Source organism: Pleurodeles waltl, chromosome 1_1, assembly GCF_031143425.1.
Source record: "Pleurodeles waltl isolate 20211129_DDA chromosome 1_1, aPleWal1.hap1.20221129, whole genome shotgun sequence".
Taxonomy (NCBI): Eukaryota; Metazoa; Chordata; class Amphibia; order Caudata; family Salamandridae; genus Pleurodeles; species Pleurodeles waltl.
The window spans coordinates 397,731,145-397,755,595 of NC_090436.1; the positions used below are offsets into that span (position 1 = coordinate 397,731,145).

General features: G+C 43.5%; 1 protein-coding gene across 2 annotated transcripts in view; it reads right to left on the reverse strand.

The window, feature by feature from the left end:
- PDE8B (phosphodiesterase 8B) overlaps positions 1 to 24,451 on the reverse strand; it is a 900,595-nt gene that overhangs the window by 219,295 nt on the left and 656,849 nt on the right. For both annotated transcript variants that reach the window (XM_069223470.1, XM_069223477.1), the window contains 2 exons: positions 1,771 to 1,848; positions 741 to 817 (listed from right to left, as the gene is read on the reverse strand). In XM_069223470.1, coding sequence (XP_069079571.1) covers positions 741 to 817; positions 1,771 to 1,848 — 155 coding nt within the window. The remainder of the gene's footprint in view (positions 1 to 740; positions 818 to 1,770; positions 1,849 to 24,451) is intronic.

A 24,451-nucleotide genomic window follows, 5' to 3' on the forward strand; every position in this document is an offset into this window, starting at 1 on the left:
AGTGCCCTGAAAGCCAGTACTTAATGGAAATACAGATGCTTGATCCTTCTCAAATGTCTCTCCTTTAAGGAAGCTTCTGAATGTGGTCTAGCAGTGCTTGAAGAATGACCTTCTGTTTTCAGTGAATAGTCTCATGGCCTCTCACAAGCATGTTTGGTGGAACTGCAGAAGCATAGCTCTGATCCATTTTATCACACCGACAATGAGACAGATAAAATCATGCGCCATATCAAAGTGTTATCTGTGTCATTGCTGTGTTTAGCAATAGACCTGTACATATTTGGGAGTGATAAATTCTATGTTAACAATATTTCTCGGCGAGGGGAGCTTTAAAATGTCAGTGAGTTGCTTGGAAAACTTTTCAGAATGCTTCTGAATACGAAATACACATATTTATGACCTGCACCTACAGTTGTAATGTAAGTGGTTATTGAGAATTTACTTGCAATCAAGATAATAGAGATTGCATGCCACAATATATCTTCCTTTTGCTTTTCTACTCATCTTTATATCACCTCTTTATATTTTTATTCTTCAGTTCATTCGGGAAATCCTACATAGTTGCTCTTTCTCTGAGCCCTCAGAAAGCCCATGTAATGTTTTTGGATGTAGGGTGTTTGTTGAGTCGCCATCCTGAAGAGCAGGCTGCTTCGGGCATGGCAACACCACCCATTTGTTAGTCACAAGGAAACTGTGATGATGTGTAGGTTCATAGTACATCTACAACACTTGTATCATACCTTTGTGATGGGAGCTTCTATTGTCATGGAGTGAATTCGTGCCATCGATGAATATCTGCGATTTTGTAAGCTTGGTGCTGGTAGGAAAAACAAATGACACTGGTCAATCATGCAGCTAGAAGAATGCCTGGCTTTAATTCCTCCCTGCATCTATTGCAAAGCATATGAAAGTAGCAGTCTAATAATACTGCCAATATAACATTTCAGCCAATACAGGCAAGATTTACAAGGAAATATTCCAAATGCAGTCAACATTTTTTTTCAAACGCAGACAGACCAAATGCTTGGGGACATCACTAGTCTGAGAAATACCAGCAAACCTAAAAGCACAACATTATAAATTGAGAAGAAATGCCAGCTTGGAAAGGGATCATTCCTAGTTGGTGGATGTGGCAGAAAACCCATTTTTAAAACAAGTCATAGTGTAAATCCCTCAGTAACTTAGAACTGGCATCAGAGTCTATCTGGGTCTGGGCTGTTTGGTGCAGCTGTAAGACGTGAGCTTCCTCTCCCACCTTAGCATCTCCACTCCCTCTGTACCTTCGCTCTCCCTCGTTACACTGGCCCTCCACAGGGACTGCAACAAGCCACACTTATGTACCCCCTTCACGCTTCTGCCGTGTAGTGTGCACCTACCAGCCACATTATCTTCCGATCCCAAGGTCCAAAGAAGTGTGTCAATATCCCCTCATCTTAAATCTGTTTACCCTAGACCCACTTCTGTGCATTATTGTAGGATGCTGGCTGAACTCTGTCATGTAGTTTTGATGGATGGAGTTATTGTCAGGACGTTTGCTGAAAGGGTTCTTCCTGGTTTTATGATTCAATTAGTCTATGAAAATGTTCAGTGGCTTTATCCTGTAACGCCGTCCTACAACCCTAGAGCCACGGATGTTGTCACCCAAAAACTCTAATAAAATATAAGTTATTAATTAGGAGTCTATGATGTGGGGCACAGACCAGTCAACCAGTGATCGCAGTAGAATCATTCCTTACACTGAAATATAGAAACATGCAATGCTCTCCTTACCATCGCTGCTGCGTGATGTGATCGACTTGCCATCCAGGGATTCTTTCCTTCGGCTCTTATGCCTGAACGAATGAGTTTCTGCAAATATAAAATGATGCTTTTTTATGAGACGAACAACACAGCCTAAGCTTCTATCTTTGCTGCAGATAATTTACCCTCAAGTATCCAACATGCAAATATATCTGAAGAGCTAGAAGAGATATGGATTGGTAGGCGACCTTTTAAAGATGCATCCCGGAACTATCTAAGAATCATTCAATAGTATTATGAGGAGAGACACTCAGGAGGTAATTTCGACCTTTGTGGACTGTGTGCCAAATGGTTGGGTGGTAGAGGGGGTGCTGGTGCAGCTGGTCGAGCTGTGGCTTTCCTACCATATTAGTTCCTTGCTGTGAAATATTTACCAGAGTTCTGCAGACATGCCTGCAGCAGTTTAGCCAAACACTGACAGTACCAGCCATTCCATCATGCAAAGGCAGCATGACAACCCCTCAAGCCCCTTTCAAAAACATTGTTAAAGGTTTTCAAGGCAGGTAACAGCGATGGCATTGCTGTATCTGCAAATGTTGGGATCTGCTAACTATATTAGCTCTGCTCATTCTTCTAGTTACATGCCATATCCAGCTGTGCTTGGCAATTAGATAATACCCTAGTACTTCTAGTAATATTCAGAATAATGAATGGAAGAACCTACGCTCTATAAATTACAAAATACAAGAACAATAACAATGACACAATCATGTACAACTGTGGGCGTGTTCCGCGGATCTGGAGGAGTACAGGAGCAGTGGTGTCCTTTGCTGCTTAGGTATTTAAGGGTTTCTTGATGGATGTATTTCAGCATGTGCCAGAAGATCTTGAAATAAACCTCAGCTATGAGGATTAGTCAGTGCAGAGATGTGAAATAATAGCGTCCTAGGGGCCGTATTTACAAGAAAGTGGTGCATCACTAGTGATGTGCCACTTTATTGTGGCCCCCTTGTTTCCCCTAATGCCACCACGGTAGCGACATAATTACAATACTGCGCACCATGATGCATGTTAAGGGTAATAGCGTCCGTTTTTTTGACGCTATTGTAACACTATACTGGATTAGCATAAAAAAGTATGACGCTAATTCAGGATAGTGTTAAGAGGCCCATTGAAATCAATGGAGCCTCATTTTAATGCCGCTTCAAGCAGGCGTTAAAAATGACGTTATAAATGGCGAAATGGAATCTTCTAGATTCCATTTCGCCATTTGTAGCCATCCTGTAATGAGGGAATGCCCCCTTTGCATGCATATATTATGCATAGTGTGGTGCAAAGGGTTTACAAGTTGGCGCAAACCTACTTTGCGGCACGTTGTAAATAGGGCGCTATGGTAGTGGCCTGTTAGCATCACATTTGCGGCAACATTTTTGCTGTAAATGTAGCGCTGAGGGGACTAAGGGCCTTGTAAATATGTCTCTAGGTGTTTTTTAAATCCAGCTCCAAATCTAGGTGCACCATTCTGAACTATCGGAAGGCAGGGAGGTTTGACGTTTTGGCAGTCTTTGTAGAAATAAGTGGTAGAGTGAAGGTAATGAGAGTTGATGATATTTCTGATTACTACTGGGCAATCCATCGCGGGGAGGACAGTTCATCATCAGTGAAAGTAATGGTAAGACGTGCTGATTAAATATGCAACACGGACATCAAGTGACATTTCAGCATTACATGTGACTCGTGGCTTTTGACTATGATGCAAGGGTAAATGATTGACCAGGATGAGTAGCACAACTTCAAAGAATGGGAAGGTCGTGGCACACTTGGGGTCGAGGAACAAGAAGTTCAGTTCGGCTTTTGATGTTTTTTGGAAAAGCTCCTTTCCATCCTTGCATTTAATTAATATTTTTCATTGATATTTTAGGTTGCTTGCATTTTCATTATAGTTTCTTCAGAGCGTTTGCAGGATAGATGGAGGAATAAGAGTTATATCGGTGGAGCTTCATCTGAAGGATGACAATCAGGAGTGACCACGTTAGGTCTAGGTCCCTGGATTGATGGAAGATTAAAGACCTCTTTGGTTTTTTAAGAAAATGGACGGATGAAGAGATTTTCTACGTTTGAAGGCCAAGGTGGAGGAAAGATTGTATAATGACGGATATTGCCCCAAATAGTTAATATCTTGCTGAGTGAAGCTAGGGCTGATTAGGAGAGGCCAACCTTAGCTGTCTGATTAGGTGTCATGAAAGCTTCTTTATTATTTTCACTTGGAGACAGCTGCAGAGAGAGCCACTATCGGTGGCATGCTATTAGCAGAGGGAGGATCCTGCAAAAGAGAGAGAGGGGTGGGAAAAGCTTTAAATGTCAGGTTGTTGACCTTAGACCTCAATAAGAGCCCAAAGTCGAAGGTGACAACTAGGTATAACAGGGACAGGACCATTCATTTAACCTATAAATTAAATATCTTTATAGGCAAAGGTATACTACACAAAGTATATACAAGATATAAAACTATACAGTGCTTTAGGTCATCTAAGGAGCGAATGCAAACTGTGATAAATATTAATTGTACACTTTGGGGATACGTTTTGGAAGTCCTCCTGTTTTTCATTATTCAGGGCAAGTCAAGGACTTGAGAAAGGCTCGTAATTAGAGCTTAATTTGCAAAAATATGCGTTCCGGTGCTCAAAGTGCCTCTCAGAAGCACAACCGCCACTATTAAATGCCAGTGTGTCAAATATCAGGGATGTATAGTCCTGAATCCACCTCAGGCCTCTTTAATTCATTGCCAGACACCGCCTGCCCCTTTATTTCACTCTTACAGGTCCCTGTTTTCGTGTGATGTTTTTTCCATCTTTCTCTTCCTCCTTCTTCCCAGTTTGTGTGCTTTTCCCTCTCTTGCTCCCCAGAAATGTCTAATGAGGAAATATAAGTGCCGGTCCCCAAAAATAAGAGCTAGTGGCCCCCAATGGCTCAAATTAAGCACTGCTCGAAATACGTTTCTCATTTGTTGAGTAGAACAGCAGTCATGGAAGGGTAAGTATAATCAACAGACAATTTGATTTTTTAGTGTGTGATTACAAGAGTCACACCAACTGACAGATTAACTGATTTATGCACTCACTCATCACTCTCTCACTTTGGTTGAGCGAGCGTAGCAAAGCATCTAATTGATGCACTTTGGCTGTTGTATAACGCATTCTGCATAAATACTTAAGATGCTTAACTGAAAGGCATGGACCTGATGGGACATTCTGAATTAGTGCAAGGTTTATTGCTTTATCCCCTTCTGTCTCCCTACTAATTTCTGTATCTGACAGAGACATGTAGCTGCAGATTCCTTACTTTTGAATTTTCCCAAGGCTTTAGACTGGATCTGGAAGATTTTTCGTGAGCAGTACCCCTGTGCGCCGGTAGGTAGCAGCGATCAGCTCCGCGTCCGTCACCAGCATCGTCTGTACCTGAAGTGTTGTTGCAGTACCTATGTAGGTGCCACCGAGGTGCACTTGTGTCAGTTCTTTGTCACAACTTTCCACATCAGAAGCGCAGTGCCATAAAGAATACTGACCGCTGGTGTGTCAAAACTAGGGTCCTGAAAGGGTGATCCCTGTCGCTAGAAATCCATTCACAGAGTAGGGAGCATGGGTGGATGGATAAGGAATCTGCAGCTTGATAAGTTTCCACCAGATAAGGTGTTACAGAAGGTAATAACTTGTTCATCTCATAGAGACTTCTACCTGCAGATTCCTTACCTTTCAGTAGATACCCAAGCAATATCATCCACGGAGGTAGGTCTGAAAACTCATTTAAAATAGGAAAGTTCCATCCCTATGAACCTGACTGTCCAGGCATTAATGCTTACTGAACTTGTGCAGCGAGGCCAATGTTGCTATCTGGCAGATGTCCAGGACCGGAACTCTGTGAGCTAACGCAATGAATGCAGCTTTAGCTCTGGTGGCATGAGCTTGCAAGCCTTCAGGGTGTTGCTTTTTGGCCAGTGCGTACGCCCCAACGAGAGATGGTTCGCTTCTGCACCGCCCAAACTTTCTTCACACCCACATACCCTACGAATAGTGGGTAATCCACCTGGAACTCACAGGTGCGATCTAGATAGAATGTTAATGCTCTTTTTAGGTCCACGTGGACCACCACCTACTGACATTCAGGGGTACTGCTCACAAAAAATCTTCCAGATCCAGTCTGATGCCTGGGGAGAATTCAAAGGTTAGGAATCTGCAACTAGATATAGTTTCCACCTGATAAGGCATTCCTGAAGGTAACTTGTTCTTCACTTTATACAAACTTATATTTTGACATAGAGTTATGACAATATGTTTCTTTAAGTTGCAGATGTGCTATAAAACGTACAGCATGAGATGTTTCAGATAGGCTTGGAGGGTTTTGGTGCAGTGCATAGCCAATAACATTACAGTCTCACTATGCGGAACAACTGGCTTTCTATTAGATAGCCTCCATGGCTAGAAATTCCCCACTGGGGAGGAGGTTGCCCCACTGCACTCCATCCACCCATCCATCCATTTATCCATCTATCCACCCTTCCATCCCATCTGCTTTTGTCTGATCCTTATGACCCATGACCATAACTTGAAATCTGATGAAGCAATAATTTCCCACTGAGAAATGTACTAATCGGTCGCCATACCCAGTGTTTTCCAAAGCTAGACCCATAGGAGAAATGTTTTTTGTGTGGCTATGAGCAGTATCTAGTGCTGCAGCTGCCACCCCTGTCTTCCCTAGTTCTATATGTGAAGTAGTTATGATTGTATGAACTCAATGTATAGGGTTTCTTGTAAAGTTTGGTGAAGCCAGAAAACCTATATGGTGCTGCTCCAACCCATCCAGTACAGTAAGTGGTACTACAGGAGTATTCACTGACATACTTTAACATGCTTTTGTGTATCATGAAATGTCCGATTTCCTGTGAGTAAAGGTGCAAAGTGTAGACGAATTGTCCCTGAGTAATTCCATTTTATTCGCATTTGGGGGCTAATTCACACAGGCAGTGCCCCACTGTGGCACTCATTTAACTACTTCAAAATGCCTTTATGAATCGGCCCTTGCGTATCGGCTGCATATAGTGAAGAGGCAAAAGAACAAAACCTATTTGTAGTGTAGACTGGAGGTTTTTGAAACAGTCACTAAAATCTTGAGTGAACCCTTGAGACACAGACTGTATTGTTTGTGGGATCCCACTTGACCATCCGAGTCTTGTTGCTGTATTACCACACAATGTTAGGCTTTCAGGTAACAGTTCAGCACACTCACTCAGGTGAGGTTCTCTGTAAGCTCACAACCATGAATGACTATGTTTTGACTGTGGAATTTGGTGTGTTTTTTCTGAAGTGGATACAAGATCCAGAAACATAAAAACTCGAAAAGGTCTTCAAACTTTGGGCCTGAATTGATCTCGGTTGGGGGGTGGGGGGGCGGGGGGTTGATCCAGGCTCTGGTCAAGATGAGTGTTTTGCTGTACCCCTCGGGAATCAAGACCAAATCATGCTGAAAACGGTGTGTGGTTTGTGCCTGTGAAGGAAGGCAGAGTGGCAGTGAGCTCCTCTGTAATGGGCCACCAGCAATGTTTTTGTCATTCATGTCTTGTAGGTGTCAAAATGGGGCAGGGGGCGAATAACCTGAAATACCCCTCACACTGATTTTTCCACACTTTGGGAAACCAGTTTGCCAAAAGCATATTGTAAATCATGTATTTGATTACATTTGCAAAGGGACTAACTAAACATAATTGCAATGGAAGATTTATAAATATATGTTCAGAGCTGCCTATTTTGTAATTTACTGTGAGAAAATATGTTTGCCATTTTGGTGGCCCTATGATTTTTTTGACAGGATGCGGGGTACGGCGTCATAAATTTTGAAGGCTACTGCGTTAGAGTTATTTCCAGTTGCACCTAATTGTACTGTATGCTGAGCAATACTGACGTGTGGTGACGGTGTTTGATAACAAGTTCCTAACAATAGAAACTATATCTGCACGTGCAGATATGTTCAATATATTGCTGTACTGGGGGACAAATCAAGTCTCACAGGGTGTATTTTAACACAATAGTGCCTGGTTGGAATACAGTCATACGCCGCTAGAGGGCCGTAACAGGAACATCACCAGAATGTAAACAGCTGTGCAGCAAGTTGTTTTACCGAGTAATTAGTTTGCAGAGTCTAAAGTTGAGTACCATCAATTAGCACATGTTTGAAATTTGATAAGCAGCTATTACGACTAATTAAGTAGCACCAGGATGTTGTTACATGCAAAACTAATAAGCTACAATTAACTAAGCTTTAATAAACAACTTGTTATGAAACCATTTAAGGTAAATCTTACGTTCTTAATTCCAGAGAGACCTCTTGCTTTTCTGTTGATCAACTTAAGGTGAAATGAGATTCTGAGTGTAAGGAAGGCACGAGCAGGCTTATTCCGGCTCAGGTTTTGCCTCATTAATAAATAATCGGATCTACTCTACACAAAGATATAGAAAATCTACTGGTCCAGTGCAACCCGGAAGTTACGTTGCCCTCTAAGGTGCAATCTTTCCAGTAAGTGTGACACTCGTACCTAGATAAGATTTTTCGCTCTCGCTGTGGTTGAGATTTATTTTTTAATGTGCCTAGGCGTGCTTTAGAGCACCAGTGCGCAGCAGAGCTGAGTTTACCAAATGTTGTATAGCGACTGACCAAGTTAATTTTATTTAAAAATGGGTGTCGGTCTGTTAGAAATGGGGTTTCTGGTTGGCTAGGGTATGCAGCTCAGCCAGGCAGAACCTACCCACTCTAGTCAGGGCTTGGGAGTTACACGTCCAAGATAACCCCTGCTCACCCCCTTGGTAGCTTGGCACGAGCAGTCAGGCTTAACCTGGAGGCAATGTGTAAAGCGTTTGCACAACACACGTGACGCAAAATGTACACCACAAAGTAAACACAACACTGAGCTATGTAAAAATAATCTGTATTGCACAAAACATAATTAGACCAACATTACACGTGAATAATACCCTGCTACCTTAGCAGTTGTCAGAATGTTACACAAGTTACTAATACTCTGCAGGAATATGCAGTTGTCACATTAGAACACGTAAGTACTCAGGATTCTGCAACATAAGCAGTAGTCAGGAATTATAGTAAAAGGTATATGCACTTGTCATGAACAATTCCTAAATACCCATAAAAGGCACATTAGAGAATATACCACAAGTCATATAAATGCATATCAGCTAGACATGCCTAGAAAAGGAACATTAGCACATATATGTATAACCAGTAAACAGGTAGGAAATAGCAAACATCTGTAAGTCTGTATTAGGCTCCTAGAGCCTAGATTTTCTAATGAGTACCTGCTTGCTGGTGGAAAAGGGCACTTCCAGTGTCTAGAAACGGGCACGGGGGCCCCCGGCACTCCTGTGCGCAAAACGGGGGGCCTCCCTCGTGGTGGGGGCCTGCCTCGGCCTCCTCACACCCTGTCCATGGGGTGGGGGCCGGGCGTGGCCAGCAACAAGTACAGCGTAAAGGCGGGAAGGGACCTCCGGCGGGGTATCCCTTCCCGATTCCACGGAGAGTAGGGAAAACAAATGATGCCCAAAACTAGGAGCGTCCCGCTACTAATGCAACGACCGGGGAAGGGAGGCACTCCCTGTGCCTTCCCCGAGTCCTGCTTCTGCGTTAGAGGGCACATCCGAGAAAATACTCGCTCGCACCCGATGTGGTGCGCGAGTACTAGGAGCTGCTCCCGGGCCGCCGGGAGGCTCCGTTAGAAGCTGGAGGCAGCTGGTGCCCCGGGGGCGCTCCCAGGAGCAGGAGTTACCTTGGGGGCGCCGAGAGGAGCACGCTTGCTCTGCTGCCTTTGTTGTTGTGCCCCGGGGGCACTGAGAGAAGCGCGATCCCCGCGCTGGCAAGTAGTTTGCTGAACCCGGCTGCGGCGGTGATCTCTCCACAGCAGAAGAGCGCTTATCAAAGTGCAGGGGCTCCAGATAAAGCGCTTTGCACAGCGCTAGGTCAGATCTGCAGCCTGGGCTGCGGCGGTGATTTGTTTTTAGCAACAAAAAGAGCACCCTTTGGAAAGCGCTTGAGGCCAAAGTCTGTAGAAGGTTTGGCAGGGGGTGAGGGGCCACAGCACCCTGCCCCTGGGAGCAACAAGGAGACAAGGGAGCACAGGCTGGTGGGCCCAGCTACAGGCCAGCACAAGGGTTGCAGATGGTGACAGTCCTTCTAGTGACCAGGCAGGTAACAGGTCAGCACAGCAGCAGCAGTCCCAGGTGGTTTCCTGGTGAGTCCATTCATCAGCGTTCTGGGTCCAGTTTCAAGTTCCATGAGTGTTCAAATTGTGGGGAAAATTCCCCTGTACTTATAGTCAGTTCTTACAGTGTTTCACAGTGGTAGGGAGAGGAGGTTCCAGCCAGTTACAACTGGTTCTGGGAGTGCCCCCTCTCGCCTTTCAGCACAGGCTCCAAACATCAGTGGGGGGTTAACGACTCTATTGTGTGAGGCCAGGGCACAGTCTTTACAAATGCAGGTGTGCCCCGCCTCTCCCTTCTCTCAGCCCAGGAAGGCTTTACAATATGTAGATGCACCTCTGTGTCACCTCCACCCTCCCTGTGTTCAGGCTGTCTGAGAAGTATGCACAAAGCCCCAACTGTCAGTCTGCCCAGACGTGGATTGGAGGCAAGCTGCAAAACACAAAAGTCATAAGCACAGATAAATGCACACTTTCTAGAAGTGGCATTTCTGTGATAGTAATAATAAATACACCTACACCAGTAAGCAGCATTTCTTACCACTATCACAACCATACCAAACATGCCTACGCTACCCCTCATAAATCAGACAATACCCCTTACACATAAGGCAGGGCATTTCCAATGCAATCCTATGAGGAGGCAGTACTCACAGCAGTGAGACACCAAGTTAGACTGTTTGTCACTACCAGGACAGGCCACGCAACATGGCACATGTCCTGCCTTCTACATACGTGGCACCCTGCCCAAAGGGCTAGCAAGGCGTACCTTAGGAGTGACTTTCATGTAGTAAAAGGGGAGTTCTGGGCCTGGCAAGTAAATTTAGATACCAGGTCCCTGTGGCAGGAAACTGCGCACACAGGCTCTGTGCTAGCAGGCCTTAGATAGGTTTGACAGGCTACTTCAGTGGGTGGCGCAAGCAGCGCTGCAGGCCCACTAGTAGCATTTAATTTACAGGCCCTGGGTATAGGGATACCACTTTACAAGGGACTTATAGGTAAATTAAATATGCCAATCAGGTATAATCCAATCATACCAAATTTGTAAGAGAGAGCACATGCACTTTAGCACTGGTTAGCAGTGAAAAAGTGCTCAGAGTCAAAACGTCAGCCAACAAAGGTCAGAAAAATAAGGAAGCAAAAAGCAAAAAGTCTGGGAATGACCCTGTAAAAGGGCCAGGTCCAACACGGTCCCTCTGCAAAAAAAGGGTGCATGGGCCCGGTGAGTTAGTGGGATGTCGTATAGGAACGTTCTGAGTATTGTTAGAGCAGGTAGGCTAGGCTTTGTTTAAGAGGGGTGTTTTTCAGCTAATTCTTCAATGTAAGTAAATGGGAAGTGATTGCTGTGCAAGGCTGCAAGATAATTGAATTGTCTTATGCTTGTGTAGATTTTACTGGCATTGGCGGAAGTCAGAACTCTGTGTAGGGCAACATTTCAAGCCCAGGTGAATTAATCTCGGTGACCAGAGTCTCAAACTGCACACCCGTGAAAGTTCCAATGAGTTAATGAGGCCAAAACGCACTTGGGTTTGCTTGAGGTTTGTTGTGGAGAAGACAACATGCACACTTTCGGGTCAGACTACAGTTTGTGGGGCAGAGCTGGACTAATTTCTTTTAATTTGATCCCCAATTTCAGTAGCGAATACGAGCTAAAATCATACAAATGGAGCCATAGGCTGGACGTCTAGGCTTTATTTGTCTCTTGTGTATAGGGCCAAGAGCTGGCATGTCAAGAATGAGCGTGCCTTTTGTGGCAACCTGCTCAAAGATTGCCTCATTCTGTAACAGCACAGAAAGGCTGGGCACTGATGGACATGTTACTCTGAGGTCTAGATGCACTTGCCCAAGCATTTCTACTATACTCATCCATATAAAGTTAGTAATTTCCTTCCCACGTGATAGTCATTCAGATGAATGCTAGAGAAGGTCAAATATTGGGCTACAGAATAAACTGAAGGCAAAAGCATGTCTGTGATTCAAGTGAATAACTCAACATGACTATAACAGAAGATATGCTACTGCACAAGCCATTTTATCATTTTAACAATGAAAAGGGGAAATGCCCCACTGCAAAAGAAAGTAAAAGGAATCAACAAACAAGTGTTAAAGAGGGACTACGATCACAACATCAAAACCCTAAAGAATGATTGAATGAAATAGAAGTTAACTAAGAAACTGTACATGAGGCCAAAGAAAGGCTATGCATTAAGGAACATCACATACGTTAGAGGGATTATCATCCTCTAGTCATCACCAGCCAAAAGCAACAGTCCACCATCATTTATTAGGTGGAAGTCCCTGAATGGGGATCCCGCAAAGGGTTTGTGCTGCCCACCAACAGCAATAGGAGTCCTTGATTATCTAGTTTCTCAGAATGTCTGTTAGAAATGGGGTCTTTGGTTGACAGTCAGGTTACCCCTTGTTCAAGCAAGGACCCTCACTCTAGTCAGGGTAAAAGAGAATCACCCTCAGCTAACCCCTGCTTACACCCTTGGTAGCTTGGCAGAGCAGTAGGCTTAACTTCAGAGTGCTAGGTGTAAAGTATTTGAACCAACACGCACAGTAACTTGATGAAAACACTACAAAATGACACAACCCAGGTTTAGAAAAATAGGAAATATTTATCTAAACAAAACAAGACCAAAACGACAAAAATCCACAATACACGTCAAGATATCAATTAAAAAGCAAAAAGTCTTCATGTAGTTTAAAACACACACTAACACTGTTAGCGTGATAATGTACCTTGGGTGCGTCAAAAATAACCCAGCACAGGTGAGTATGCGTCAAAAAGGGCTTGCGATGCGTTGATTTCACTCACAAGCGAGACCTTGCATTGTTTCTCCTTTCGTCGGGTCGGGCGCGTCGTTTCTTCTCTCCGCAGGAGAGCGATGCGTCGATCCGGTCAGCACTCTCAGGTCTGGGCAGGCCTTGTGTTGTTTTCACACGCCCAGCGGTGCTTGCATTGGAAATCCAGCCGCATGATGATGCGAAAACCGCTCATCGCAGGTTGCGATCTCACAGCCTCCGTCAGCGATGCTGTGTGTTATTTCTCCAGCTCTGTGCGTCGATTCTTCGGTCGCATTTCCGGTAAGCATCGATTTTCAGCCGCAGAGCCGGCGGCGCGTTGTTTCTTCAACCGCAGATCGGAGTTGCATCGCTCTTTTCCCCGCACAGCGCTCTGTGCATGGATTTCTTCCTCTTAGGCTGCCAGCTTCTCCTTTCAGGGTCCCAGGAACTGGATGGGCACCACTTGGCAGAGTAGGAGTCTCTCCAGAGACTCCAGGTGCTGGCAGAGAGAAGTCTTTGCTGTCCCTGAGACTTCAAACAACAGGAGGCAAGCTCTAAATCAAGCCCTTGGAGATCTTCACAAGATGGAAGGCACACAAAGTCCAGTCTTTGCCCTCTTACTCTGACAGAAGCAGCAACTGCAGGATAGCTCCACAAAGCACAGTCACAGGTAGGGCAGCTCTTCTTCCTCAGCTCTTCAGCTCTTCTCCAGGCAGAGGTTCCCCTTGGTTTCCAGAAGTGTTTTAAGGTCTGTGGTTTTGGGTGCCCTTCTTATACCCAATTTCTCCTTTGAAGTAGGCCTACTTTCAAAGTAAAGTCTCTTTTGAATGTGAAATCCTGCCTTGCCCAGGCCAGGCCCCCGACACTCACCAGGAGGTTGGAGACTGCATTGTGTGAGGGCAGGCACAACCCATTCAGGTGTGAGTGACCACTCCTCCCCTCCCTCCTAGCACAGATGGCTCATCAGGAAATGCAGGCTACACCCCAGCTCCCTTTGTGTCACTGTCTAATGTGAGGTGCAACCAGCCCAACTGTCAAACTGACCCAGACAGGGAATTCACAAACAGGCAGAGTCACAGAAATGTTATAAGCAAGAAAATGCTCACTTTCTAAAAGTGGCATTTTCAAACACACAATATTAAAATCAACTTTACTAAAAGATGTATTTTTAAATTGTGAGCTCAGAGACCCCAAACTCCACATGTCCATCCGCTCCCAAAGGGAATCTACACTTTAATCAGATTTAAAGGTAGCCCCCATGTTAACCTATGAGAGGGACAGGCCTTGCAACAGTGAAAAACGAATTTAGCAATATTTCACTGTCAGGACATATAAAACACATTACTATATGTCCTACCTTAACCATACACTGCACCCTGACCTTGGTGCTACCTAGGGCCCATCTTAGGGGTGCCTTGCATGTAAGAAAAGGGAAGGATTAGGCCAGGCAAGTGGGTACACTTCCCAGGTCGAATTTACAGTTAAAACTGCATACACAGACACTGCAGTGCAGGTCTGAGACATGATTACAGAGCTACTAAAGTGGGTGGCACAACCAGTGCTGCAGGCCCACTAGTAGCATTTGATTTACAGGCCCTGGCACCTCTAGTGCACTTTACTAGGGACTTACTAGTAAATCAAATATGCAAATCATGGATAAACCAATCAACAATACAATTTACACAGAGAGCATATGAACTTTAGCACTGGCTTCCAGTGGTAAAGTGCTCAGAGTTCAAAAACTAACACCAACAGGTCATGGAAAATAGGAGGAAGGAGGCAAAAAGATTGGGGATGACCCTGCATAAACTCCAAAGTCTAACAATATCAGAGAATATCATTCTGATTTGTGGCACTGTTTATCACTTGAACCAATTACAGTTCCTCAAAAGTGCTAAGACAGAAGATTTAATGAAAATTACTATTGTACATTCATGTATTTGAGTTTTGTTTGCATAGAAATGTTGTAACTTAGAGGAAAAAAATGCACGCATTTGAAAGTGTGACCATGTAAGTGGCCACCATTGTTCACGAAGTTTACTTATTAATGGCTTATTAATATGAAATGTTGAGCTTATGTTTGATTAATGTAGTAATATGTCATATTAAGGGTTAGGCATTATGTATTAGCCTTATTAACTGTAGGCCTTAACTTAGCAGAGGTATTGGCCTAGTTGCACTGACTCATGTCAAACTGTATTTTTCTTAGGCATTTAATAAAATGTGCTCGTAGCTAAAAGTCTTTCTCATGAGAACTGCTTGCTAGAAGATACTGTTCTTACTAATGCAACATAGTAAATGTAACATGTGTAAGACTGACTTTCCCAGGAGAGTACAATGAAGACACTGACCGGAGTATAAACTGTAACAATATTGTCACCTGACGAGCTGGATGATGAGAACAGTACGAAAGGAGAAAATCATCGATGTGAACCGTGTACTAGTAGAAATGTAGATTTGAAGTTTTAGTGTTATCTGACAAAATGTGAACATGCGATCTCTTGACCAATAAGGACTTGGGAAATAGTTTTAGGAAATCTAAATTAGCCGGACGGCACCAAGTGAAGATATGACATTAGCTATACCCTTTCAAGCTGCTTAGAGAGACTTTGCTTTTTCTGAAATTTGAAGTTGAATCCTGATGCCTCGCTGACTGAACTGATGTCCTGATGACAAAGACTGTCACAGCTTGCTGATCCAAACTGATGATAGGTATACTGACTATAATACTGTTTGCTATGTCTATTTGCTTTTGTTTCTAGGTACCAACCATGCTAATTTTATAGAGCCATAGTTAGAAGTTTTTTTCAAATTTGTGGTGTCTAAATTGTTTTGCATGAAGCCCAAACATGCTAATTCTAAACTGATGTTAGTTAGGATCCTCACTAATGAAATTCAATATGTGGAGTAACCTGTAATTTCTTTTCTTTGCTAAATCTAAATGTATGTAATATCGTTTGTGCAGTTATTCTTGCTATTAATTTGGACCGTAATATTAGATTGTGTAGTAGCTCAAACTTTGATTAGATTGCGATTCTTTCGTCATTTCGGTCAGCCAGTGTTGTTCCTATATGTGTATCATTTGATTTTGAGATTAACATACATCACAATAGCATTGTTAATACAGGGAAATAAATATTCTAACTTTTACATAAAGGTGTGGTTACTCATGACTGTAAGATCATGGTGTGTGACAATTACTGACTTCTATTGATTACTAATGTTATGAATTTGCCCTTGATTATTGATCTGCATGTACTGGATTTATGGAGGGAACATCTTAAGCAAGTCGAAAGGTTCATCAACCTATTCGAGTCCCGTTGTAAGTTTACTTATTAAGGTCAGACGTGCCAACAAAAGCACCTTCGAAATGTTATAGTTCCACTCTATAGGTGTGACATTTAACATCCAATCACAGCAGGCACAACTGGAAAAACAGGTTTATGGCAAAATTCATGAAGGCTCGAACGCCTGAAGGGTTTAACAAACCACAGGCCGGGGTATTCAATTTTTCCAAATACACTTATATTTTCATCTACTAGGGCTGCATCGAATGTCCCTCCTGCGTCAATGTCAAAGGATGCTTGGAACCGATGAGTGAGGAGGCTGGCATAGAGATTAAACTTGGAGAAATGGTGGAAGAGATTCGAAGCCGCCAGATATTTTATTTCTTATGAGTTAATGCAGTCATATCTTAGGGGTGTCAGAAAGGACACTATATAGCCTATGACCACTGCTGAATATTCAAGAAGTTGGCAGTGTAGAGGCTACAGATCGTTGGTATAAGAACCAATCATTACTAACATAGCAACAAATGAAGGAATACCTGTTTTGAAGGACAAATGAAGGAATACTTGTTTTGAAGGCTAAGTAATGAGGTTGATTAAATCAAAGAGACTGGAATAAAAATCGTGTTATAAAACTTTATTCATAGTCAGACCTTTCCACTGTTTCCGCAGAGCTGCAAACCCTCTGATTGGATATTTGGCAGCTACAGACTAAGGATCAGGGCTAGTGCAAAATTGCTGATAATGGAAGAAGGCCAACGACTAGGCCTAGGGTCATCATTATTAAGATAACATTTTACCACTCATGTGTTTCACTCCCATGCCCTTCTCATAGGGAGCAATTCCAAAGCAATACACACATTGGAGGTGATAGTATGAACAAGTATCAAGTTTTAGGCAAATGCATTGTGACCTGAACATTACTTTAACAAGAAACATCTAACCAGCAATAACTGTAAAAGGTATAAGTGTTACACATGTAGTTTGCCTAAATCGGCGTTGGAAAGAGTTAGTACACTGTATGTTTGCTCTGAAGTGGGAACCTGACTCATTTACATGTCTGGCCATTTAAATCTTGTATTTGGCAAAAAATATGAGACTTTAATTTAGGGAGGGTGTTGGTGAAAATGCATATCTTTGTAAGATTCTGAGTGGAGATAACATTTTAAGAACGGGATCAGTAGCACTCTTAAAATTGTGTTCCTCCCGCTTTGTTTACACCTCTTCACGGGATGTTTGTGCTTATATATCCAGGAACATAATTAAGCAAGCCAAATGATATTCTGGTTTGGCCAGTGTGCGGTGGAAAGAGTGAGCAGAGTGAAACTTGGCACATTCAGGCTTACCAACGGTGCAGGAGGTCTGTGAGTACTGGTTATGGAACGCCACTGCCTGGAAGCAGAACTTCAGCTTGTGGTCAGCTGGCGCTTTGCTGCCTGGACATTGATAGGGAACACTCAGGTTTGAATTTAAACACATGCCTAGACAGCTGCCTATTTTCACCCATTGACTTAGACTCGGTTATGCTGTATGTGGTCAGAGCAGACAAGTGTTGAACCTACTACATTTACATGGTATGTGTGTGCTGCATTTCCCAATGGGAGCATGCCCACTTTCAGCAGGGGTTCAAGGACATAGATGAAAATGGCTGGAAATCAGAATGCCGAAAACATATGGGAAGCCAATTCCTTAAGAATAAACGTATTTCTTTTACGACGGTTTAGACTTTCTTTGGTAGTCACCAAGTCCAATTTTTGCAATACAGCAGACTTCTTAAAGCAACAACAAATACCAGGATTGTGGTTTCATATGCATACTTGGGCTTGATCTGTTAATGGATCTTCCTCAATGGCAGGCCTGCCTTAATTTCTTTTTTGCTTTACTATAGTTTTCCCCCACTCCTTTTGTTTCAACTATGTTGTTTCATCCCACACATAATTACAGCAGGGAACTGTCCAGTGGAATGCAAGACATGCAACAAAGGCTTCATATGCCTGGGAGACCACCAAATGGGTCCTGATGAATTAAATATTTTCACACTTGCAAACACTGGCGTATTCACAAAGGCATAAACTACACTTGCAAAGTACAAAAGTGGCAAATAAATTTGCAACTCCCAATATCCGGATAGCAATTCCCTGTAGCTTGCAAGTAAAAGCATTATGATAGGGCCATACCCACCCTTTGCAACTCACAAGAATATGTATCAATACTTTGTTAATGCATTCACAAACCATTCATAAAATACTGACTCTTAAATGGTGGTGGTAATGCATTTACAAAGTGAAGGACATATCCCACTTTCTAAATCATATTTAGATTCTTTACATCTCACAAAGACTGTCAGATGTGAGGTGATAATAAAAATGTCCCTCTCAACAGATCTCTACATTTCTCCCTCCCTCATCGATGCCAGTTCAGAAGCACAACAATACTCAAAATCTTAGATTGGACAACCCAGCATAGTAACTAGCTAAACAGACTATATGATCTGAAATCCTATACAAACTACCAGCATCTGGAAAACAATAAAAGTGCACGTGTCTCTCACACTCTATCATCCAACACACTGCTATGCACTGGGTCCCATAATGTGATAACCGCACCTCGTGGTCACCATGCATGACATAGAAACACTGCGAATATAGGTTCAAAACAAAGACAATATTCTTCCACCCTGCATGGTGTAGGGTACTACACATGTAGGCAAAAGCTTTACATAAGGGTAGTAAGCAACATATAAACACTGCAATACAATTAGGTGACTGTTTCATGCTCCTTATAATCCCAACTTGTATCATGCCTTGTACTGATACTCATAATACGCAGGTCTCCCTCTCCAATGCACACCCAAATACATATCTTTTATAGATATCCCACTTTTCTACTAAAGAAAAAATATGTAGAAATGGGCCACTGTTTACTCCTCACCATAAGGAGAACAACAGTCAGATGGTTGTGTCAGAAGATGCCCAAATATATTACAGGTTGAATGATATGGAAGATAGAATGAATGCTGAGGAAATACATTTAAAAATAGGGGGCCTAGTGGGTCATATAGAGTTCAGAGGATAAAAAGCACATGGCAAAATATGGAGGATGCCCCGTTGGAAAAACTTGTGAATCCCTGGCTCTTTTTAATTTAGTAACAACGCCAAGTTTCTGAGAACAAATCCTCAGTTGGCTCTGCCAGCAGAAAGCATTGATCAGTGGACCATCTGGCAAAGGGCAATGTACGTCAGAACACGCTGAAAAAGTTCTTATTTTTATTTGTTTTACAATGACACACTAGGATTTTACAATTGAAAACAGATACATTTAAACAGGGCCTGCCTGGTAAGGATCTCTATGTTGGTTGAGTAGTCTTCCACCAGGGGAGCAAAGTCCCCTGCCCTGGTGGGCTAGCGGGCATCACATCAATCTTAAATCTGCCCCTTAGTAAAGTGGTCTTTGTATGTGCTGGCTTTGGTTATAACTCACTTGTCAGGTTGAATTGCTGACATCCTGAAACTCTCATGTTCACTTACCTGCAGAATCGTCCCAATAAACATATGCTTATAATGTTGTTTAATACATATAATTGTGCCTCCTATACCTTTTATCCCACCCACCTGGAAAAGAATAACCATTGCGTACACATACATAACACGCCTGACTGCTTTATCTACTGTTGAATGTTGTACCATGTGTACAATAAAGAATAAAATTCATGCATCCACATACACTGCAAGTACAGAAAAGTACATAATTCAACAACAGAGAAACAATAACAATGGATGCAAGGGAGTCTATGAAGATGTATACTGCATTTTATGCAAGGCGGGCAAAATGGTAGAAATAGTAGTCTGAACCCAATAAACAAAGCTCTGGCTGCCAAATCATATGTAAAGGTTCAATGAAAATAGTTACTTGGGGTTGCTCGGATGGATTTACATATTTTGACTGCATATACTTACACAGATTGGCTTCACTGTTGTAAAATTTCCAACACAGTTTCAGATTAGTAGGGACTGCTCAGAGGATTCAGTGAAGTGTTTTTTGTGAGGCCAAGGTATTTGGCTGTGATCCTCTACAATGCTTTAATATTTGTTTTCCTAGGTTTGCGCTATACAAGTACCCCACGCACACATTCGTTTGATGTGAATGGCCACTGTAGAAGTATTCTAAAGCTGGTAGTATATTCTATAGCTGGGGCCTTGAACTGTAACGTGATTGCCAAAGACAACAAGAGCAATTCAAGCAGGCTCAACCACAAACTTATAAGCATATGTTTAATGCAGGAGATTCACAGTTTGAGAGCTAGATTTATTGTGAACTTCACAGCACAGATAATGGTCCTATGTCTAGTTTCTACCAAATTGAGTTATCAGGAAGACTGCTGGTTCCTTCAAATTAAGGGTCACTGTTAGACTTGGCATTCTTGGCATAGTCACCCCTAACTTTTTCCCTCTGTTTCCCAGGTTGTTGATGTGTGCTGGACTCTGTTTTTGCTGTTGTTGATACTATGGGCACTTTACCAGTGCTATCCAGTGCTAAAGTGCAAGTGCTCCTATATAAAATGTGTTAGACCTGACAGCCTTAGGGTGGTCATCCTCCAACCTTTTGCTTGCCTCCCTCCACAGGTTTTGCAGGTTTTAGGACTCTGCACACTTTACCACTGCTAACCAGTGCTAAAGTGCATATGCTCTCTTACTTAAACATGGTAACATTGGTTCATACCCAATTGGCATATCTGATCTACTTTCAAGCCCCTAGTAAAGTGCACTACATGTGCCCAGGGACTTTAGATGGAATGTTACTAGTGGGCCTGCAGCACTGGTTGTACCACCCACATAAGTAGCTCCTTAACCATGTCTCAGCCCTGCCATTGCAAGGCCTGTGTGTGCAGTTTTACTGCCACTTCGACTTGCCATTTAAAAGTACTTGCCAAGCCTTAAACTCCCCTTTTTCTATATATAAGTCACCCCTAAGGTAGGCCCTATGTAGTCCATAGGGCAGGGTGCTGTGTAGGTAAAAGGCAGGGCATATACCTGTGTGTTTTATATGTCCTGGTAGTGGAAAACTCCTAAATTCGTTTTCCACTGCTGTGAGGCCTGCTCCTTTTATGGGCTAACATTAGGGCTACCCTCATATACTGTTTGAGTGGCAGACTCTGATCAGAAAAGGATAAACATGTCATATTTAGTATGGCTAGAATGGTAATACAAAATCATGCTTATTGGTGAGGTTGGATTTTATATTATTATTTTAGAAATGCCATGTTTAGAAAGTGAGCATTTCCCTGCACTTAAAATCCATCTGTGCCTTACAGCCTGTCCCCAATCCACGTTTGTGCTGGGCTGGTTGACAGTTTCCTTGTGCATTTCACCCAGACAATCACAAACACCGGATACTCAGTCACACCTGCACTCATCTGCATACGGAATGGGTCTTCCTGTGCTGGAAGGGTAGAGGGGCCTGACACCTATATTTCAAAGGCTAGTGGCTTGCCCTCACACAATGGACTGCCAAACCCACACTTGGGACCCTGACAGACATACCTATACTGAAAGGGGACCTTGTTCACTTCAAAACCACTCTTTGAAGTCTCCCCCTCTTCAAAGGCACTTTTGGGTATATAACCTTGGTCCTTGACCCCACCAACTCAAACACTTCCTGGGACAGACACTCAGAACCAGATCCTGCAACCTGCCAAGAGGAGCTGCCTGTCTGCACAAAGGACTCACATGGACTGCTTTGCTGTGAAAGACTGCTGCCTTGCTGTTGCCCTGCTGCCTTGCTGGCCTCTGGCTCTGCTGAGAAGTGCTCTCCACGGGCTTGGATTGAGCTTGCCTCCTGTTTCCGAAGTCTCAGGGCCATAAAGACTTCTCCTCTTCAAGGAAACTCTTTGTGCAGAGAAAATCGATGCACAGCCTGTTGGAATCAACAAACAGGCTGCCCACCGGTGAAAGAATTGCCGCATCGCCAAACTGGAATGATGCAGCCCGGCTTCCCAAGCGGAGATCGATGCATCGCCTGTGTGGCGCCTGGAACTTTGACGCACAGCCATACCGGATCAACGCATCGCCGAGCTTTAATGATGCAGCCCGACTTCCTGAATGAGGAATCAATGCAGCGCCTGCCCTGCGAAAGAAACTCCGATGCATCGCCACACCAGATAGATACAGCACCTGTGACTTCATTCTTGCACGCCCAGGATTTCCACGCAACATCCCTGGGTGCCAAAAAAACCTGCACCGCAGTGAGGATCCAAGACTGCGCATCGGAAATCGATGCAAAGCCCTTGCAGCGTGGTAAGAATCGATGCATCGTGTGTGCGCATCAGAAACTCTGACTCACACCTTCCTTTTTCCAAGCATCTCCTCCTCTGCGGTCTTCGTGCGTGTAATTTTGATGCATACCAGGTACTTTGTGCACACAAGAGACTTTGGTTGATTCTTAAAGATTTAAGGCTCTTCTTATCACTGCAAAAGTGATATTTCAACTTATACTTTTTTACCTTAATTTACTCAGATAAATATCTTTAAGTTTCTAAACCTTTGTGGTGTATTTTTGTGGTGTTTTTACTGTGTTATTGCATGATTTATTGCACAAATACTTTACAATGCATAAAGTATTTGTGCAACACTTGACAGTAACACTGTGAAAACACCACAAAAGACTCCACACTAAGTTAGAAAAATAGGTTATAACACACAACAAAAAATCCAGTAAGTAGAAGTCGAGATATGATTTTTTGAAGAATAAGCCTAAACCGCCAACCAGGACTATTTGGTTTCACTAGGCCGAGACAAATGTGAAAAGTCAAGCCGACCACTATAGAGCGCGGGTCAGATACAGGGACCAACCTTGTCCCACTGAAAAAGTACCCTTGAGAAGGAGGATGCATTGATGCTGAAGTTCTGATGTGAGGAGCAGAGGAGGTGATGCGTCAGTTCCGATCTGCACAGTTGGGGGCGCGTCATTGTCAAATTTTTGGCATTGAAGGTGATGCGTTGACTTTGTGCCGTACAGCCAATGAGGCTAAGGTGGTGCATCAGGGCTGAGGCCAATCTGTCATCTCCGAGCTGTGAGGCCAGTGTTGCTATGTTCTCATCATCAGCGGCAGTGGTGATGATTTGGGCAGGAGATGCGCTGGTTCCGATCAGCCCAGTGATGGCAATGTGTGGATTTTTATAGAAACAGCTGAAGAACCCACTTCCAAGGATCTAGGACAGGATTTTCACCACTTTACAGGGCAGGAGTCAGAGCTGGCAGAGTCCAGAAATTGTAGCAGGATTGAGTGATGTCTTTGCTGTCCCTGAGACTTCAAAACAGGAGGCAAGCCAGCAAGCCCTTGGAGTCACTTTGGATCTAGGGATGTAGAGATGAAGGTCCAGTCCTTCTCACTTCCAGGCAAGGAAGCCAGCAGGGAAGCACAGCAGAGCACAAGTCCAGAAACGTCCAGCAGAGTAACAGTCCCTTCAGCGCAGGAGCCCTTCTTCCTGGCAGATGTCCTCAGGTCAGGAAATGTACTGATTTGGTAGGGTCAGAAGACCAGTTCTTATACCCAGTTGTGCCTCTGAAGTGGGGGGAACTTCAAAGAGAATCCTTTGAAGTGCACAAAGTCCCTGCCATTCCTCTCCTGGCACACTACAGGGGGTTAAGCAGCACTTTGTGAGGGCTCAGGACACAGTCAGGTGTAAGTGTCAGCTCCTACCTCCCATCCCGCCGAGGGTGGCTCATCAACATGTAGATGGCCACTCAGTCACACCTAAGCTCCCTTTGTGTGTGGCTCTCTGGAGAGAATGCACATGAGCCCAACTGTCACCCCCCACAGATGTGTATTCAGAGGCAGGCAGAATGCACTAGATGATTTAAGGTAAGAAAATCCCAACTTTCTAAACGTGGTATTTTCAGATTTACAATATAGAATCCGACTTCACCATAAGTTGTGATTTCAAATTGTGATTCCAGACACACCAAACTCGGGGGTCTCCTCTCTTCCCAATTGGAAATTACACTTATAAAATGTAATAAGGAAATCCCAATGTTAACCTAGGGGAGAGATAGGCCGTGCAATAGTGAAAAATGAATTTAAGAATTTTTCACTACCTGGACTTGTAAAGCTGAATAGTACATGTCCAATATTTAAAATAAACTGCACTCTGCCCTTGGAGCTGTCTGGGGCATACCTTAGGGGTGACATAGATGTATTAAAAAGATTAGGGTCTGGCAAGACGGTTTACTTGCTAGGTCGACATGGCAGTTTAAAACTGCACACATAAGTTCTGCAATGGCAGGCCTGAGTCATGTTTAAAGGGCTACGGAAATGGGTGGCACAATCAGTGCTGCAGGCCCACCAGTAGAAGTTGATTAACAGGCCCTGGGCACATGT